The 17,454-nt window shown below is 46.3% G+C and overlaps 4 protein-coding genes and 1 non-coding gene across 9 annotated transcripts in view; 4 read left to right on the top strand and 1 right to left on the bottom strand.

The window, feature by feature from the left end:
* Positions 1–242: 242 nt before the first annotated feature.
* Positions 243–314, top strand: Trnap-cgg. The gene has a single exon. It is a non-coding gene; the product is annotated as a tRNA-Pro (tRNA).
* Positions 315–519: 205 nt separating this feature from the next.
* Positions 520–3,494, bottom strand: LOC108152271 (ubiquitin carboxyl-terminal hydrolase nonstop; the record flags this gene model as incomplete). Its single annotated transcript, XM_017281491.2, has 5 exons — positions 520–981; positions 1,045–1,856; positions 1,914–2,021; positions 2,081–2,482; positions 2,742–3,494. Coding segments are annotated over 5 exons (2,118 nt in total), but the record flags the coding sequence as incomplete, so codon positions are not given.
* An 865-nt stretch (positions 3,495–4,359) lies between these two features.
* Positions 4,360–6,460, top strand: LOC117186619 (protein aurora borealis-like). Its single transcript, XM_033387625.1, has 2 exons — positions 4,360–4,768; positions 4,839–6,460. Exons 1-2 carry the CDS (start codon positions 4,494–4,496, stop codon positions 6,190–6,192), a joined length of 1,629 nt encoding a protein of 542 aa, XP_033243516.1. The 5' UTR covers positions 4,360–4,493; the 3' UTR covers positions 6,193–6,460.
* Positions 6,461–8,473: 2,013 nt separating this feature from the next.
* Positions 8,474–10,622, top strand: LOC108152270 (protein aurora borealis). The gene is made up of 2 exons (XM_017281490.2): positions 8,474–8,876; positions 8,947–10,622. Exons 1-2 carry the CDS (start codon positions 8,602–8,604, stop codon positions 10,304–10,306), a joined length of 1,635 nt encoding a protein of 544 aa, XP_017136979.2. The 5' UTR covers positions 8,474–8,601; the 3' UTR covers positions 10,307–10,622.
* Positions 10,623–12,503: 1,881 nt separating this feature from the next.
* LOC108152598 (protein phosphatase 1 regulatory subunit 16A) overlaps positions 12,504–17,454 on the top strand; it is a 46,060-nt gene continuing 41,109 nt past the window's right edge. For 4 of the 5 annotated variants that reach the window (XM_033387248.1, XM_033387251.1, XM_033387245.1 and 1 more), the window contains exons 1-2: positions 12,504–12,658; positions 13,334–13,506. The gene's annotated coding sequence lies outside the window, so the exon portion shown is untranslated. The remainder of the gene's footprint in view (positions 12,659–13,333; positions 13,507–17,454) is intronic. The other variant, XM_033387247.1, reaches the window with a different exon arrangement.

The raw sequence follows: 17,454 nt of genomic DNA, 5'->3' as shown, positions 1-17,454 counted from the left end.
ATTTTAAATGCAACGTAAATACAATTCCTGGACCCTTGCCACACTAAAAGGTTTGTGGTTTAGCTAGCCTAGCACGGACAACAACCAAAATTACATTTCTAACAATTTGCATGTAGAAATAGAAACCCCGGTGCACACTATAGTCGTCTCGTTCACACCCGACTACAGACATACGGACAAAGCATGCCCCAGCAGAGCGAGCCCGTGCATTAAATCCACAATAGGACGCTCCATGTTCAACTGGCTCGTTGGTCTAGAGGTATGATTCTCGCTTCGGGTGCGAGAGGTCCCGGGTTCAATTCCCGGACGAGCCCAAGGTGGAAGTAAATTAAATTTTTTTTCGGTCTTCAACTCTTTTTTTTGCCGATTTTGCAATACAATACTGTACTTTCGCGAGCCTTAAACAAACATAAACCACTTTTGGTCGTTGTTTTTGTCTTTGATTGTCAGTGTGTTCTTGTGTTTTGTCGATCGCGATGCAAGTTCTTTTCCCCAGAGATCAAAGATAAGCGGTGCTACTGAACTTGCAAGCGGAATCGGTATCTTTGCTTCGATGACTCGTTTGTATGTACATAAGCAGAATGTTGTTTAGCATTTGTTTAGTTTTTAGTATTATGGATTTTGAAATACTTAGAACAATAAGGGTATTGCTAGGATTGATACAGATTACACATTAAAGAGTTTTGGGCACACAAAGGTTTTGATTTTTCCCTCCTATTGTTCAATCGCGGGCTTACATAGAAGTTGATTTACTTTTTCTTTAAATTATTTCTTAAATTGTTAGCGCTGCCGCGGCCTTGTCGGTTTTGTTTTGGGTGTGTGTATTCGTTATGCTAATTGTATGTGCCTATGGGTGTGTAGTGTTTCTGTTTGTGTGTGTGTGTGTGTGTGTGTGTGTGTGTGTGTTCCGGGGGATGCAGTCTCTATGGATGCCCTCTCTACTCGTATTCCAGCACGTTTTTATGGTAAAACAATAAATAGCTGAAAGAGAGAAGTGACAATGACACATTTTGCATCATATACTTCTATATGTATTCCACTCACCCCTCGCTGTCCAGCACCTGTTTGAGCGATGCCATAGTTATCACATGATCATCACACTTTACCCACGTGTCCTTCTGATGCCGCACATACGCCGTGTAGTGGCCAGTGTCGATGGTGCCCACGTGATTGACCACCGCGTACAGGGAGAAGCGAAAGTCGCCGTAGGCATTCTTCTTCTCGGACATGAAGGGCGTCATATCGAACTCGACGGGGAACTGGATGAACGAGGAGATCTTGCGATCGATCAGCGCCGAGTGTTCAAAGCGCTTCAGATGAAAAGAGACCACGCTCGGCAGAGTCCGTAGGCTGAACTGCTTGGTGGACTCCTGGTAGGACTTGCAGGTGGAGCATTTTATCTTCGCCGCGGAGCCTAGATGCTCGGCCCGCGTGTACCGCTCCAGGCAGTCGATCAACGTCTTGGGCGTTACACCACCGTGCGTCGTGGTCTCGCCCAGGTCCAGCGAAATGTCCCAGAAGGGATCGAATGTGGTGGACACGCCCTTGCAGGCCTGGCACACCACGTCGCTCTGCAGCATGCCCGTGAAGATCTGGTCGATGATGCAGTTGCACTGTCCGTAGCTGGAAGTCGAGGAGCTGGTTGAATTGGTGCCGCTACCCGAGCTAGAGCTATTGCTCTTGCTCTCGTGCTCCGCCTTGGCCTTGACGCAATGCCGATGCAGCACATCCAGCGTGGCAATGAAGAACTCGTGCGCATCCTGCTGCTCGTAACCTGCCAGGTGCTTGGCATGGTTCCAGATTAAATGCAATAGGCGATGCAGCGACAGCGGCGAACGGGAGCCCGAATAGAACTCCTGGCGAAAAAAAGGCGAATATTAGTGGAAAGTGGCAATCGGAAGATTGTGTATCACCTGGAAGAGACGCGACACTTCGCAGACCAGACACTTGTGCGAGGACTTGCCGCAGTCATGCCGGTCCGACATAAAGTAGTCGCTCAGCAGTGGGGTGTGTACCAAGGCCTGGGGGGGATGACAATGGGGGGTCATGGGAGATTACCTTTCCTGCATTCACCACTCACCTGGACAATGCAGTTCATGAAGCAGGTGGCCCCCAGATTGAGGAGTCCCCTCAGCCCGATCGTCTGATTGGGCCGCACTAGCCGGCGTCGTGGATTGGCCAGCAGCAGGTTCGAGTCCTTGGCCGAAGGTATCCACGGCTGCCACCCCAGGCTCTTCTGCAGATCCTTGGCCTCCAGCTTCCGGTTGATCAGCGCGTACTCACGGCTGCGCGAGTCGTAGATAAAGTCGCGACACGCATGGCAGTAAAGCGTTCCATGGGACAGCTCCAGGGCCACATGGTGTTTCTTGGCCCGCAGATGGCTGTGGATGTGTGAGCCCCGGCAGCCAAAGTAGATGCAGTGCAGGCAGGCGTATAGCTGGATGCTGGCGCTGCCGCACTCGAAGCAGTAGCAGTGTATGGCCTGGCGGTGGACGAAAAGGGTTAAATGTCAGTCAAGGTGAAAGCGCGCTTAGGGATGGCCAAGATTTAAGTGGTAACGGCTGGCAGTGTTTAAAAACACACCAATCAAAATTTGTTTGGTAATCACTTTATTGCCAGCACTGATCTTCCTCTTCCCTCCCCACTTAACGGACTGTGTCAGTGAACTCTGCACATAACCGTAACGCTCTCTCTCTCTCTCTCTCTCGCGCTCTGTTTCGCTCACTCTCTCTTCCCCTCACCTTCTTCAAACGCGCATCTTTGTTCACGCAGGCAGAAAAATAAGCATCGATGACCCGGTATGTATCATATCCGTGCTCCTTCAAGTAGCTCTGATAATGCCGGCAGCCTGTCTCCGACATGACACCGCTCGCCTCCCTCTCCCTGCTAGCGACGCTCTTGGCGTCAACGCTGACGTCAAGTTCAATAGCAAGCTTTTGGACTGTGCGCAAACAGGCCGACAAATACGCCGCATTCAGTGGGCCCTTTGTTAGCTTTGCTCCGCCGTCGCTCTCGCTGCCGGTTGCTTCGTCTTTGTCGTCTTTCCCCCTCTCAACACCACCGCCACGCCCACTTCTAGCAACAGTTTCGTTTTCCTCTGTCGCCACACACCGGCCGGCAGCTGACTTTGCCGATGCCTTTGTTGTTGTTGTTGTTTTTGCTGCTGCTACTGAATCTGCTGCTGATGCTGCTTCTGCCGCTGTTTCGTTTTCGGCCGTTCCCCGGCCCGCTCCCGTCCCTGGGTAGAATCGTTTGTTGTTGCTGCTGGTGTTGTTTAGGCCGCCGGCAACGACGACGCTACCACTGTGGGTGCTGCTGCTGCTGCTTGTTATGCTAATTACGCTTGTAGTACTATCAACACTATTCTCTTTTGTTTTCGTTCGTTTGGAACACGGCTGCGGCACGAATGCTTTATCACTCTTGCGCTGTTTTCGCCGAATTTTGGCCACTTTTGCTATGAACACACACAAGTGCTGTAAAATAGGAACTCTGCTTCACTAAATTTCGCGTTCGTTTTAATTTTTTGAATTTAATTTTTGTGATTTTTCGCGTTTCTGTTTCTACACACACCAGTGTGACCGCGGAACCATTGATAAAATATACGGTCTGACCCTTACAAATACGTCACAAATTTTAAGGTATACCGTACAAATACTGATGAATTATTTGTATTCAAGTTCCATCATATTCCACGTTTTTCATATTCGGTTTAATATTACTGGCTAGCAAGGACCCTCAGCTCTCAACTCATAGTTTTATCCGATTACTAAATCGATTTCCTACAAGTCTGGTTAAATTTAAGCTCTCATCTTTATTGCGTTGCTTATAAAATACATTTTAAGCATAACCGGTCAACAAGAATTTCAATTAAATTTATTTCCCTACATGGTAACGACACGCTAACTACACATTTTGTACATAACGGGAGGAAAAAGAGGGAATGGACAACAGGCAAAACGGCCCAGAAAATGCAACGCATCCAAGGTAAAATCCACCCCATTTGCTCAATATATACCAGTATATACTGTAAATATAACTGCTCGGTTTCGACGTCAAAATATACCAAACAGCATATAATATACCGTAAATGGTTATACTCACACACGCACATACCAAACACACACACGGTCAGAGCGGCGACAGCTGAATCGACAATCTTGCAAAACAGGGTTGCTGTGACAGCTGACATGTTATCGAATTGAATGGCGCGCCTTGTAAAAATACCAGAAGTATTTGATAAGCAGCGACTCGAACAAAAATATGCGAAATAAATAGATAAAAGATGAAAAAACATTTAAAGCAAGCACAAATTTGTGGATTCGTCTTTAATATATATGTTTTTTGCTTTCCATATTCAAACAGCAACGTATTCGATAAGTATCCGGCGACGTTTGGCAACACTGATTCATTTGAAAATACTGATATCTACAGTAGAAGCAGGCGCATTTGTATCACTTTAATATAGAAATTAACAAAATTTTGCTTTACAAAATATGTATACAGATGAGGTGCGAACACCTCAGGCCCTCAATAGTCGATACTTCACCAATCTGGGTGAGATAAATTGCCGGACGCGCAGGAACAGCGCCACCGGCAATAATTCTGTAGCGTCTGCTGCAACGCCAACTAATGGCGGCAAGCAAAATACGAAATGTAGCCCACAAATGTCCACTCTGGTGTGTACGCCACCGCCTAAGCGCCTCCACAAGATTCGGAATCCCTTCGAAGGCGCTCTGGCGGACCGTTTGCACCTGCCTCTGATTGCCAGGTAAGTGTGTGCATCCTGTTCATCCAGCCCGCTGCGGCCATTCATAGAACATTTCTTTTGTCTGCTGCAGTCCTTCGCTGTTCCGCGCACGCACCCCCCAGCTCTCGTCCACGAAGTTCGAGTGGAGCATCGACGAGGTGTCCAAGCTGAAGCCCGCCGATGTGGAGCCCCACGAAACGCAGTTCCACGACTCGCCCGACCCCGAGCTGGAGAGCAAGGCCCAGATAGCGATCAGGGCCTTCTTCAAGGAATCTCTCATAGTGCCCAGCCCAGTGGACTGTCCGCTGCGCAAGAACCGCATCATACTCAACGCGGACCATACGCCCATCTCGAACAAATCATCGAGCGGCCGACGGGGGAGGGACTGCAGTGTCCAGACCGAACTGACACTGCCCCCTATCCTGCCCAAGGCGCTAGAGGAGGCGCTGCGCCCCTACTTACAGCCCCATCTGGCTGGCGGCACGTCAGGTCGTTTCAAGTCCCGCTCCAGTGGTAGCGACGTCATCAATAGCTCCATGCGGCGCAAGCTGTTCGATCTTAAGAATGTGATTGTGCTGGGCGAGAAGGAGGCAGCGCAGTCCCCCCAAATGGTTGGCTCCAGTCCGCAGGGCAAGCAGACTATGTTCGCCGGCAGACTCTCGGACTCGGCATCAGGTGAGGGCAGCTTTGGGTCCCTCTCGCCCATCAGGAACCTGTGCGGCCTGCCTTTGGGGACCCCAGACGACGGAAATCGCTCCTCCAAGCGTAAGCTGCTGCTAATAAACGAGCTGGAGTTGGCCTCGCCAATAGCTCCGTCTGAGCATCTCAGCCGTCGCTTGGTGCACTCCAAGGTGGAGGCCAGCATCAGCTCCAATGAGCAGCACGATACGTTGTCGGAGCTGACCGGAACGGGACGACCGGCCTGTCGATTCACTCCAGATCGTAGCTCCTCGCCGATGCAGGCACTAGAGCATTCTGATTCCAGCATCAACCAGCGGGTAAGTCGGCTGAGAGTGAACAGCACGCGGCAGCTACCTAGCCAGTCGTTCCTGGACCCTGTGGACCAGGCTCTGTTTGAGGAGGTAGAAGTGGACGACACAGACGAGCCCGAGGCCGAGCCAGAATCGGACGAGGATGAGGAGGAGGCCGAGGCCATGCAGTTGTCCACGATCAGCTTCAACTGCAGCTCCTCCAACTCGGACACACCGCGCGGACACCGCCGCCACCGTTCGGCCAATCGTAAAAACCTCTCGAAATCTTTTAGTGCCAATTTGGAGGAAGTGGAGACCCAGCGGGTAGAGACAGCTCCACCTGTGATCAATCCGCAGCGCATTGGTCTCTATTGCGTGGACAGTGGCTTTAACGAGACGTCCATCATATCGACATTCGCCTGCTTCAAGGACATCTCCATGGCCTGCTGCTCGACGCCCTCCACGCGCCCATGATACCACAAGCAGTTGAAACTATTTTAATGCAATAACTCATCTTCCCAGGCTATAGAGGAAGACTCGCTTAATGATTGCAATGTAACCCACCGATACTACGGCCTTATCTTTAGTTCTGTATTTTGTTTTGTGTTTTTTATTGTCTTCTAATATTCATGCGTGTTAGGCTCAAATTAATCACTTGTCCTACTCCTACGTGTTTGCCAAAAAATTGTATGTTTAGTTTCGGTATTTATAGAGCTAATTCATTGTGTCATTGTATAGTTAAAAACATTAATTAAATAAATGTTTTGTGCTATATTCGCTTTTAGACTGAGTAGCTCCCAGAAGGGAAACAGGAACAGGAATTAGGGTATTAGGAAATCGGGCTGGGTTGGGTTGGGTAGCGGTAGCTAACGTGAAAGACTACTGCCATAGAAGTAATGTCAGTCAAGGTGAAAGCGCGCTTAGGGATGGCCAAGATTTAAGTGGTAACGGCTGGCAGTGTTTAAAAACACACCAATCAAAATTTGTTTGGTAATCACTTTATTGCCAGCACTGATCTTCCTCTTCCCTCCCCACTTAACGGACTGTGTCAGTGAACTCTGCACATAACCGTAACGCTCTCTCTCTCTCTCTCTCTCGCGCTCTGTTTCGCTCACTCTCTCTTCCCCTCACCTTCTTCAAACGCGCATCTTTGTTCACGCAGGCAGAAAAATAAGCATCGATGACCCGGTATGTATCATATCCGTGATCCTTCAAGTAGCTCTGATAATGCCGGCAGCCTGTCTCCGACATGACACCGCTCGCCTCCCTCTCCCTGCTAGCGACGCTCTTGGCGTCAACGCTGACGTCAATTTCAATAGCAAGCTTTTGGACTGTTCGCAAACAGGCCGACAAATACGCCGCATTCAGTGGGCCCTTTGTTAGCTTTGCTCCGCCGTCGCTCTCGCTGCCGGTTGCTTCGTCTTTGTCGTCTTTCCCCCTCTCAACACCACCGCCACGCCCACTTCTAGCAACAGTTTCGTTTTCCTCTGTCGCCACACACCGGCCGGCAGCTGACTTTGCCGATGCCTTTGTTGTTGTTGTTGTTTTTGCTGCTGCTACTGAATCTGCTGCTGATGCTGCTTCTGCCGCTGTTTCGTTTTCGGCCGTTCCCCGGCCCGCTCCCGTCCCTGGGTAGAATCGTTTGTTGTTGCTGCTGGTGTTGTTTAGGCCGCCGGCAACGACGACGCTACCACTGTGGGTGCTGCTGCTGCTGCTTGTTATGCTAATTACGCTTGTAGTACTATCAACACTATTCTCTTTTGTTTTCGTTCGTTTGGAACACGGCTGCGGCACGAATGCTTTATCACTCTTGCGCTGTTTTCGCCGAATTTTGGCCACTTTTGCTATGAACACACACAAGTGCTGTAAAATAGGAACTCTGCTTCACTAAATTTCGCGTTCGTTTTAATTTTTTGAATTTAATTTTTGTGATTTTTCGCGTTTCTGTTTCTACACACACCAGTGTGACCGCGGAACCATTGATAAAATATACGGTCTGACCCTTACAAATACGTCACAAATTTTAAGGTATACCGTACAAATACTGATGAATTATTTGTATTCAAGTTCCATCATATTCCACGTTTTTCATATTCGGTTTAATATTACTGGCTAGCAAGGACCCTCAGCTCTCAACTCATAGTTTTATCCGATTACTAAATCGATTTCCTACAAGTCTGGTTAAATTTAAGCTCTCATCTTTATTGCGTTGCTTATAAAATACATTTTAAGCATAACCGGTCAACAAGAATTTCAATTAAATTTATTTCCCTACATGGTAACGACACGCTAACTACACATTTTGTACATAAGGGGAGGAAAAAGAGGGAATGGACAACAGGCAAAACGGCCCAGAAAATGCAACGCATCCAAGGTAAAATCCACCCCATTTGCTCAATATATACCAGTATATACTGTAAATATAACTGCTCGATTTCGACGTCAAAATATACCAAACAGCATATAATATACCGTAAATGGTTACACTCACACACGCACATACCAAACACACACACGGTCAGAGCGGCGACAGCTGAATCGACAATCTTGCAAAACAGGGTTGCTGTGACAGCTGACATGTTATCGAATTGAATGGCGCGCTTTGTAAAAATACCAGAAGTATTTGATAAGCAGCGACTCGAACAAAAATATGCGAAATAAATAGATAAAAGATGAAAAAACATTTAAAGCAAGCACAAATTTGTGGATTCGTCTTTAATATATATGTTTTTTGCTTTCCATATTCAAACAGCAACGTATTCGATAAGTATCCGGCGACGTTTGGCAACACTGATTCATTTGAAAATACTGATATCTACAGTAGAAGCAGGCGCATTTGTACCACTTTAATATAGAAATTAACAAAATTTTGGTTTACAAAATATGTACACAGATGAGGTGCGAACACCTCAGGCCCTCAAAAGTCGATACTTCACCAATCTGGGTGAGATAAATTGCCGGACGCGCAGGAACAGCGCCACCGGCAATAATTCTGTAGCGTCTGCTGCAACGCCAACTAATGGCGGCAAGCAAAATACGAAATGTAGCCCACAAATGTCCACTCTGGTGTGTACGCCACCGCCTAAGCGCCTCCACAAGATTCGGAATCCCTTCGAAGGCGCTCTGGCGGACCGTTTGCACCTGCCTCTGATTGCCAGGTAAGTGTGTGCATCCTGTTCATCCAGCCCGCTGCGGCCATTCATAGAACATTTCTATTGTCTGCTGCAGTCCTTCGCTGTTCCGCGCACGCACCCCCCAGCTCTCGTCCACGAAGTTCGAGTGGAGCATCGACGAGGTGTCCAAGCTGAAGCCCGCCGATGTGGAGCCCCACGAAACGCAGTTCCACGACTCGCCCGACCCCGAGCTGGAGAGCAAGGCCCAGATAGCGATCAGGGCCTTCTTCAAGGAATCTCTCATAGTGCCCAGCCCAGTGGACTGTCCGCTGCGCAAGAACCGCATCATACTCAACGCGGACCATACGCCCATCTCGAACAAATCATCGAGCGGCCGACGGGGGAGGGACTGCAGTGTCCAGACCGAACTGACACTGCCCCCTATCCTGCCCAAGGCGCTAGAGGAGGCGCTGCGCCCCTACTTACAGCCCCATCTGGCTGGCGGCACGTCAGGTCGTTTCAAGTCCCGCTCCAGTGGTAGCGACGTCTTCAATAGCTCGATGCGGCGCAAGCTGTTCGATCTTAAGAATGTGATTGTGCTGGGCGAGAAGGAGGCAGCGCAGTCCCCCCAAATGGTTGGCTCCAGTCCGCAGGGCAAGCAGACTATGTTCGCCGGCAGACTCTCGGACTCGGCATCAGGTGAGGGCAGCTTTGGGTCCCTCTCGCCCATCAGGAACCTGTGCGGCCTGCCTTTGGGGACCCCAGACGACGGAAATCGCTCCTCCAAGCGTAAGCTGCTGCTAATAAACGAGCTGGAGTTGGCCTCGCCAATAGCTCCGTCTGAGCATCTCAGCCGTCGCTTGGTGCACTCCAAGGTGGAGGCCAGCATCAGCTCCAATGAGCAGCACGATACGTTGTCGGAGCTGACCGGAACGGGACGACCGGCCTGTCGATTCACTCCAGATCGTAGCTCCTCGCCGATGCAGGCACTAGAGCATTCTGATTCCAGCATCAACCAGCGGGTAAGTCGGCTGAGAGTGAACAGCACGCGGCAGCTACCTAGCCAGTCGTTCCTGGACCCTGTGGACCAGGCTCTGTTTGAGGAGGTAGAAGTGGACGACACAGACGAGCCCGAGGCCGAGCCAGAATCGGACGAGGATGAGGAGGAGGCCGAGGCCATGCAGTTGTCCACGATCAGCTTCAACTGCAGCTCCTCCAACTCGGACACACCGCGCGGACACCGCCGCCACCGTTCGGCCAATCGTAAAAACCTCTCGCAATCCTTTAGTGCCAATTTGGAGGAAGTGGAGGCCCAGCGGGTAGAGACAGCTCCACCTGTGATCAATCCGCCGGCGCAGCGCATTGGTCTCTATTGCGTGGACAGTGGCTTTAACGAGACGTCCATCATATCGACATTCGCCTGCTCCAAGGACATCTCCATGGCCTGCTGCTCGACGCCCTCCACGCGCCCATGATACCACAAGCAGTTGAAACTATTTTAATGCAATAACTCATCTTCCCAGGCTATAGAGGAAGACTCGCTTAATGATTGCAATGTAACCCACCGATACTACGGCCTTATCTTTAGTTCTGTATTTTGTTTTGTGTTTTTTATTGTCTTCTAATATTCATGCGTGTTAGGCTCAAATTAATCACTTGTCCTACTCCTACGTGTTTGCCAAAAAATTGTATGTTTAGTTTCGGTATTTATAGAGCTAATTCATTGTGTCATTGTATAGTTTAAAGCATAAATTAAATAAATGTTTTGGGCCATATTCGCTTTTAGACTAAGTAGCTCCCAGAAGGGAAACAGGAACAGGAATTAGGGTATTAGGAAATCGGGTTGGGTTGGGTTGGGTAGCGGTAGCTAACGTGAAAGACTACTGCCATAGAATTATCAGAAAAAGGGATGAACTGATTTTTTACGTGGAGGGGGGATCTCCAAGCGATCTTATTCAATATTTCTCGAACTTTTCATGAGAGATGGGAAAATAAATAGAGAAAGAGAGCACTAGTGTTGTTTTAAATGTCAATTCCTGCACTACGTTTATCGTCTTTATGTCCTATTTATTTGTTCAGAATTAGAGAATATTTTATCTCTCTATGTTACTACATTTTTGTATGTAAAAAAAAAAACGATGGATAATTGTAGTCTTGGCAACATTTGGCATTTCTGCGCAACCCAAATCTATAAAATATTACCCTTGCGACAAAATGAAAACTTTTGATTGTGCTTTGTCCAAGAAAAAAATTGGTTTGTAGGCAATATACAATATGCAATCTCTTCTTAAAACACAAAAACCGTGATTTTGTTTTTGGTTTTTAAGACTTTAGTTCTGTAGTGGCATTATTTCGCAACAAACAAAGCTACTAATTATTGTCCAAATAGTCCAAACAATGCCAAAGGTAGGATGATAAAATCCACAAGAAATGCGCTATACATTGACAGCAAAAACAAAATAAACAGCTTATGCATTTTGAAAATTTTAAATTCAATTCCTCTGTAAATTTAGACCATAGCATATGTCAACCAATCGATAATTTAACAGCTAAATTTGTAATATTTTTCATTGTTCGAACAGAAATTCTGTCGAGGAGCGTAAAAACGTTCTCCTTGGTTTTCTCGATCTCTTTGATTTGATCGAACCCCTTTTTTGCTTTAAAGGTATGGAGAACAGGTAAAAACGATCAAGAGAAATTGCAAGACTCGCACGAACTCTACCTTACCTTGTTTTAACCAACAATATACCTTGTCCATACCTCAATTTTCTCAGTCCTTACGTTTTTTTACCGTTGCCAACATCCGATTTGTATGGGAAGTTTGTTACGTTCTGTATACCCTAGGGATATGGACATTATGGAATTAAGGAAATGTTTGTCATCGCAGGCTCCAATCAATTCAGAAACAGCCAGTCTCTGTTTTACAGCTATTTCAGCGAAATATTCAGTTTATGGACTTTTACAGAGACCAAAAATAGGAATCGGAATCAAGATATATATACAGGAAACTAATCATATACATAAATGGGTCTAAAACATGTCAATCTGAAAAACGGCCATTATTAATTACGTTTTAAATCTGCTTGGAAAACAGATTTTTCATAGTTATTAAATGAAATAGGGTATATATATGTCCATACTTATGGCGGATACATGTTGACCAGCAACCATGACGTAACACTCCACACACACTTACATTCCGTTGACACTTACGTTTCATGCTTTGACTTTATTTGCTTAAACCATATTTTTGACACAATCAAATCAAAAAGAGTCCCTAAAATTAACACATCTTGTAGAAAATTGTTCTATCAATTGGATAAAAATATGTCTTCAGAGCTGAGGGTCTTAGCTAGCCAGCAATATTAAATCGAATATCGAAATTGAGGAATATGATTTCCAATCGTGGACAAGGCACATTAACCCATTGTCGACCAGTGGGCATTAAAAAACACTCCCCGAAAATTATGAATATTGAACAATTTTAACGCAGCTTAGTTGAAAGATATCGTGGTTCTTTTTTTAAGCAAAGGTAAAGGAATGGATGAATCTACAAGAGCAATTATTATTACTATTATTATTAGCATTATTTTCCCCGGCTCAACTCAAGTTGTTATACTGCTTAAATTAAGGGGGGCTTAAGTGGGCTAAGCTCGTTTTTTCAACACTACTTGTTGCTCTCGCGTTGTGCGCGGTTTGAACAAATCAAAATGTACGCGCATGCGAAAGAAACCAAAGTTATTTGTACGATCAGCAAACAATACAAAAGATCTCTGCACTAATTTTCACCTGAGCGCAGCCAGTGCAGTGGGTGTTTCTGTGTGCGTGTAGGTGCTTGCGTGTTTGCGTGTGTGTGTGGTTGCGGTGTGCGTGTGTTCTGTTATAAATAGCAAAAGAGAAGAGGAAACGAAAAGGAAGATCACTTTTGGGGCCGTAAATAAATGCCAAAAGAAAGTGCGGAGAAAAATAAAATTTTTTGTTTGTGGGCCAAGTAAATAAATTAGAATAACTCGTAAATAAGTCAGGTGGTGGAGAATTCCAATAAAATAAAAGGCGGAAATGTGCAAATTAATGAAAATTCAACACGGCCATGTCCCCGCTTCCCGCTCCCGTCCCCCTGGCGCTGTCGCTCTTTAGCCACCTACTATCCCTCTGCTACGCCGAAATTCCTGTTACAAGAAACCAGTTAGGCGGCATCGCCCCCGACTGAGTGTCGCCCCCCAATCTCCCCCTGCAACTAGCATTTCTTATTGGCCGAGCGACTGGGCGGCTGCATCCGTTTTTGAGCGAAAGTTTTTTTTACGGCCTGGTGTCCACCGTGCAAAATGTGTGTTCAAGTCGGGCCAGCTGTTCCATCGTCCACTCCACCGTCGGAAGAAGCGAAAGAAAGAGAAAAATCTAGCCAATTATTTTTTGTGCTCTGTGCTCTATCTGTGCTGTGAAGAAAGTGTGTGCCAAGTCTCAATGTCTATAATAAATACAATTTTTTTTACAATTTGCAGTTTTGTTTTTTGTGTGATTTGATTCAATTTGATTGAAGGCAGCCCACTTGCCACTTGTGCTGCAACAAAAAAGCGGAATAAACGCAAAAAAAAAACACTGAGGAGACTGCAATTGGAACTGAATGGCAGTTGTCGGCCTTTCGTCTTCTTCACCATCTTCGTTCATTTTGATGGTAAGCTGCTCTCAAACGGGGAGAAGGGGACATTTGGGAAATTTTGTGTTTACATTCGGGAATAACATGCATACATATGCACACACGGATTCTATGCAGGCTGTGTGAAGTCTGTGTAGTAATGAAAGCAGCTAATCAAGAAGGATGTGGCAAGAAGGAATATTCGAAAGAACAATTTGTTTAGATCGAGCTCTCTCTGCAAAGCCTTTTGCACAATTGAAGCGATCTTTTATTGCCGAAAGTGCCTGCAGGGAATACAATAGACGGCAGCATTGGAATTTTTGATGATCTTGCATGTGTGGGTCGGGGGACATTTGCTGGAGACTGGTGAGGAAAGCAGTCTTTCCTTATTTTTTGATGGGGGACATTTTCTGTTGCTGCATTAGAAAATTTTTGTGTGCGTTTTCATGGGGGGAGGCTATGGAAGTCCGGTTGGTGATGAAAACACATAAGTATACTTGTGTATATATAACAACCATCATGCATATAACGGTTCAGGCGAAGGAACAGTGTGAAGAGAGCCGTTATATGTTGTTAAACCCGTGGTCTCGTCAGCTTTTGTCACATGTCATATGCGGCTTCTCTTCTCTTCTCCTCTGTCATTCGCCCTCCCTTTTCCCCACATGTTCTTTGGCTTATCTCAACCCTTGTTGTTGGTGTTTTTTTGTTTTTTTTTCTGTGTTATATAGCCGGTTCTGCGGCTTTTGTATAACTTCCGCTACTATTATTATTATTTTTTATTTGTTCACTGAAAAAAAGTGTAATTAAACAGAGGCGGACAGCAGACGGAGGACAGAGCAGACAAAGAGTATGGCACAAATAACCCTCTGCAACAGCAACTGCAGCAGCGGCAACAGCCTCTCATGGGAGTCGACTCTCGAAAACCGGTTACAAATCATTAAACTAAAGATTCTAAAGCATGGCATACCCTATACAAGTACCTATGTATACGTCTCCCCCACTCTATCTCCCTCCCTCCATATGTTGCATGCCTCACTGCACAGGCTGCCGTGTTGCAAGTGCAACTTGTTGCTGTCTGTTGCCGCTGCCGCTGCTGCTGCACTTTCATTAAAAAGAGGATAGGTAAACTTCACACACATGTATGAATAGAGGAAAAGAGTAAACAGAGGGTCTCTAGATATTCCGAATAGGAATGAATATGTATCTGTATGTGTAAGACATTGAATCATTTTAATCACCATTTGAATCATTTCCTTTCGTATTTAGTGCTCCACCACAACATTGTTGCAATGAATCATAGCTCTATTTGTGGCTCATTTATCTGCTGTCCCTTGATATATTACACAGTTTTAACCACAGTCTAGTCTGAGAATCTAGCTTATACATAAATACATACATCTAGAAAAATAATTGTAGAGCATCCTTGTGTCGCTCTGGCGTCTGCTTTTTGTACTCTTTCTTGTTTTTCCTGTTTCGCTCGCACCCAAACAAACATCAATTTGTCTAATATTCAAAATCGAAAAAAGAAACGAGAATCGCGAAGAGCGAATCGCGAAAGAGGGAATGGGACGGAACGGAACGGAACCCGTTTATTGGCATCCTTGTGACACACTGACATCTTTTGCGGTTCTTTTGCTCTCTCCGTGTCGCCCTGTCTTCCTGTCTCCCCGTCTCTCCAGCTCTCACTTTAGTTAATTAATTTTGCTTTCTGTTGGCTCCCCTCCCCCCTTTCCCCTTCACTCTCCCCGTCATTTGCATTGATTTGCAAATTTTTTTATTGGCCCATTCCGAGTCGATTCGATTCGATTCGAGCCTGACGTAATTTGTTCAACTTTGTTATTTACCTGACAAGCGTGAGAGAGAGAGAGAGGGAGCAATAACTAACTAATCAGCGACGGTCTTTTGGTTGGACTTTAATTTATTAAGTGAGCGCGCGGGTGAATGAGAGGGGGATTTATTGGTCAAGGACTTTTTCTCTCTCTCTCCCTTTGTATCCGTTTGGTTTTGGGAATTTATTAGTGGTCGGGTCGGCCCATCTGTTGGGGAAAATACTTGACATTTTGTTTGAAACTCAATGCCGTTATTGCTGGGAAATTTGGCATTGACGAAGTCAGGGGGGGGGCACCCCTGCCTCCTCGACTCTATAAACACAGCTGTTCAATTTGTGTGCACAACGCGAGGCGGCAGCTGCTGGCGCACCAGAAACCCAGTCACTAAAACCAGACCTGACCAGAACCAACCAGACCAGACAGACCCCAGTGGGGAGACCCTTGAGTCTGTCTGGCTTAATACCCTTTCCGACCATGCAGGGTATGATGACTGCCAGCGGAATGCCATATCCGAACGAGCATTTGGGCAAAAAAAACAAAGACGCTACATTTTTAAAGGGCATTCAATGCTCGACTTGTCTTCAGATTGCGTTTGCTTATTAACCCGTTATGTGCCCCGTCTTCGCTCCTCCCACCTTAACCCCAGGGCTTTGGTGCAGCAAACTTGTTAATTGCGCACTTTGCATTCTAGTGCAAGTTCTTGCCCGTTTAACGGTACCCATTTCGAGAAAGATGAAGATGATGGAAACTGACTCAAAAGTCAGTTAACTAATTCAATTAGTGCCGTGCGAATTGGCCTGGCCAAATGCAAAGCAGAGTACGACAGAGAACAGGAGTGGAGTGGAGATGGAGTGGAGATGGCGATGGAAGAATACTCTGGACACAAAAGGCTTTTGTGACTCTCCTCTCTCTGTCTCTGCCTCTCCATTATACAATCTTGAGAGATGATAATGATGATTGCCCCTCAGGGAAATAGAGGGTGAATTCTGAACGCAACAGGAATTCATATCGCATACAAATTTGAACAATTCTTGGAATCGTACTCCAAAGAATACATTTTGATTAGATAAGGCTCCCTATCTCCTTCGCCCCCATAGGCTATTGTTGGGGGAATACTCTATTCTATGATCTTTGTTTTGTTAAGAATAGGGATGGCATTGCTGGATGGTTGGTGGATGATAGAAATAATTAATGTCAAAGGGAAAGGGATTGTGTGGCCGTTACTACTGTTGCGGTTAGCTCTTTTCTGTTATAGCCAATAACTACATAGAACTCACAGAGTATCACCGAGAGGATGCCTCCTGGGTTATGTTTCCATCAAATCACTCGGCTATCAAAATTCAGCATCAACTCTGTTGACCTTCTTCCAAACTTTTGTCTCCTCCTCCTCCTCTCTCTCTCTCTCTCTCTCTCTCTCTCTCTCTCGAGATGGCCTCTAATTTAGCCATATCAAATTTCTATGCGAATTAGCCCCGCCAGCCCCTCGCAAAACAACAACAAAAATGGACTTGTTCTGGTGGTCTTGGGGCCCGGCCCGGCCCGGCCTGGTTGTTGGCCTGCCTCGAAAGCTACTACCGGGGCTGCTGCCGAAAAGAGTACAAGTTTTGAACCAGTTTCCATTTCGGTATTGTTTCATCTCTGTCGCTCCCTCTCGTTCTGTTTGCCGTCTCTCGGTGTTCTCCATGTCTTTTTATCTATGCTGTTTATACCCTGTAACCAAAAGAGTGCAAGGGTATATGGGGTTCCACCTGAAAGATGCCATAAACAGGATTTCTCTCATCAAGGAATGCAAAAGTGGCAGATATTTCAGATCTTTGTATCTGATGGGTATCATATAGTCGTGTCTTGTTTTTCGCAGCGCCCGAAAATTGCCCAACAGCGCCAGAACAACAATTGACAAAAAAAGTTTTCTAGTTTGAAATTTTTGCGTGCGGGGCTTAAAAGTCCCACGCCCACGCCTCTGAAACTCGAGCCCCGTACCGCCCACGCCTCTGCCACGCCCTTAAACAGACTTGACAAACAATTGTGCTTTTGTTTACTAATTTGTGTGGCTGTAACTTGGCTTTGTTTTGCTTTTTGTTTGACTTTTGTTTTATTGACTTTCTTTGGCTTGGTTTAGTTTTTTGGCTTCTTCTCCGTTTCCTTTCCTTTCCTCTCG

The sequence above is a fragment of the Drosophila miranda genome, chromosome XR (assembly GCF_003369915.1).
Source record: "Drosophila miranda strain MSH22 chromosome XR, D.miranda_PacBio2.1, whole genome shotgun sequence".
Taxonomy (NCBI): domain Eukaryota; kingdom Metazoa; phylum Arthropoda; class Insecta; order Diptera; family Drosophilidae; genus Drosophila; species Drosophila miranda.
Note: the sequence above shows the minus strand (reverse complement) of the source record. Positions and strands in the feature narration are given on the sequence as shown.

Bases quoted from the DNA above. Each gene is read 5' to 3' on its own strand.
- LOC117186619 (XM_033387625.1), top strand. From the start codon at position 4,494: ATGTATACAGATGAGGTGCGAACACCTCAGGCCCTCAATAGTCGATAC. The intron at 4,769-4,838 runs GTAAGTGTGTGC...TGTCTGCTGCAG, and splicing joins CACCTGCCTCTGATTGCCAG to TCCTTCGCTGTTCCGCGCAC.
- LOC108152270 (XM_017281490.2), top strand. From the start codon at position 8,602: ATGTACACAGATGAGGTGCGAACACCTCAGGCCCTCAAAAGTCGATAC. The intron at 8,877-8,946 runs GTAAGTGTGTGC...TGTCTGCTGCAG, and splicing joins CACCTGCCTCTGATTGCCAG to TCCTTCGCTGTTCCGCGCAC.